Genomic DNA, 2161 nt, shown 5'->3' on the forward strand with positions numbered 1-2161 from the left:
AGTCTCTGAACTTGAGAGAACAATATAATTTATACATACTACATGGCTCATGTGTAAAGTATGTCCTCACTTAGCTCCTTAAAGTCTGCACTTCACTAAACACAAGACACTAGTGAGATACCCACACTCACAACTAATCACTGTGAGATTAACATATAATCAAACATTACATGAGGAAAGCCCAGATCCCCATCATGGTTCCTTTCCTCGGAGGATCTGCAATTTTTTATCACAAAATATTTATTTTGAAGCTATGGCTTTTCCAATGGATCATTAAATTCTGTAGCCAAAATAACAGCAGTGGCAATGAACTTTCTAATATATTCCCATTCTCCAGCACACCCTAAATTTTAGAGTCTATCATTTTTATAAAGATGCTGACTGAAGATCACCTGTGGGAGACTCAGTCTAAAACATGTCCTGTTAGGCACATACAAGGCCATACCTATCTTTCAAAACAAACAGTAATAAAAGAGGTGTCATAGTGCATGCCTGCAATTCCAGTACACAGGCTGCAGAGACCCAAGAGTTCAGGGTCAATCTGAATATAGTGAATCCTGGGCCAGCTCCTGTTACAGAATGAGACCCTGTCTCAATGACAGCAACGAAGTTCAAGGTTCAAGCCTCATTAGCAACTATCATCAGGTTTGGGCAGAGGGAGAGGGATGGGGGGGGTCACCAAATACTCTTAGAACTTGGGCCAGTCAACTTTATGAGTCCATTTTCTTGGGTATAGATCTGAGGACTCAACTCAGAGACTGTGCATTCTGGGCAAACAGGTACCCAGCCCCAACCCCAGGCCCATCCTGAGCCCGAGGCCCAGCCCCAGCCCCAGCCCATGTGCTGGGCGAGCAGCACCCTGCCCCAGCCTCACCTGTTTAAAGGCCTGAAGCACTTCTGCTCTCTGGCTGAAATGCTTAAACAGCAGCTGCAGGGCTCCGGACAGCAGCGGAGCATAGTCGTGCATGATCAGGTGAATGAGAACCCGTAAGAACGTCCTGCCTCCTTCATCATCAAGCTGAACTGGAGTTTTTTCTTTTCTATAAAACCAAAAGTAATTCTAAAACAACAAATTACATGATATCTATATTAAAGTCATTTCAATTATATCATGTTTTTAAGCGTTTACCCCTTGTGTTCCCAAAACAGGAAATTAAAAGGAAGACATTGTTATTTCTTAATCTCATATCATTGATGAAGGGACAGGGACAAAGGTGGTTTCTGGAGAATCTCAAGAGTTGATCAGCATCACACAGGGAGGTACAGGCATTTGAGTAATCCTGAAATCGTTCTTCATTAATTGTTATTTAACATACAAAATAAAGTTCATTATCACATTTTCATAAATAGTTCATTGTTCAAATTTTCCTACTACCTTCCTTGTCTGCCTTGCCCTTCCACTCGCCCCCCTTTATTCCTCAGAGTCCCACTTTTGAGATCAACCAATGACTGGTTTCCCCCAGAGCCCAAGAGATCGCCACGTGGCAGTTGGGCAGGGACAGTCACAGTGCACAGCCATCACCTGGGGCTCTGTGTGCTTGGCACAGTGGGACTGGGAACAAGAGTCACTGGGTGAAAGGTCTATCTGAAGGCATGCGCTGCTGCAGCTGGACTGTGTTCCGAAGCACATACTTAGATGGCTCTGTTATAGGTGGCAGTTGTGCAATTGTGCCAGCCTGTATAGCCTAGCATATGTGTTATGTAATACATGTGGGTTCCATAGGTGGGAGAAAGAGAGATATGACAAAGAGACAGGTTACAGATTCACAGAGATAGGACACAGACAACAGATAGATGTACATATGTATGACTGATAACTAGAACTGGTATGCAGACAGATGGAGATCAATAGATGGTTGTACTCACAGACAGATGATTGATACATATGATACATAAATATATATAGATAATAGGCAGACAGATGATTTTTAAATTTTAGGCATAGAGCGATATATAAGTAGAGGATAGATACGTAGATGATAGAGGGACAGATGGACACGGTATAATCTATTGATTCTTGGATCAGGGTTAACAAAGCAGTACAAAGGTAAATGAAGCAAAGGAGAAGTAAGGTAGTCAGGGGACAAGGTTTGCGAGCCACTGTTGTGCGCTCTCTCTCTCTCTCTCTCTCTCTCTCTCTCTCTCTCTCTCTCTCTCTCTC

The 2161-nt window shown here is 43.0% G+C and overlaps 1 protein-coding gene across 2 annotated transcripts in view; it reads right to left on the reverse strand.

Moving 5' to 3' along the window:
- Positions 1–2161, reverse strand: part of Itpr2 (inositol 1,4,5-trisphosphate receptor type 2) — a 397058-nt gene that overhangs the window by 242410 nt on the left and 152487 nt on the right. For both annotated transcript variants that reach the window (XM_021191683.2, XM_029533962.1), the window contains one exon: positions 875–1040. In XM_021191683.2, coding sequence (XP_021047342.1) covers positions 875–1040 — 166 coding nt within the window. The remainder of the gene's footprint in view (positions 1–874; positions 1041–2161) is intronic.

Source organism: Mus pahari, chromosome 2, assembly GCF_900095145.1.
Source record: "Mus pahari chromosome 2, PAHARI_EIJ_v1.1, whole genome shotgun sequence".
Classification (NCBI taxonomy): Eukaryota; Metazoa; Chordata; class Mammalia; order Rodentia; family Muridae; genus Mus; species Mus pahari.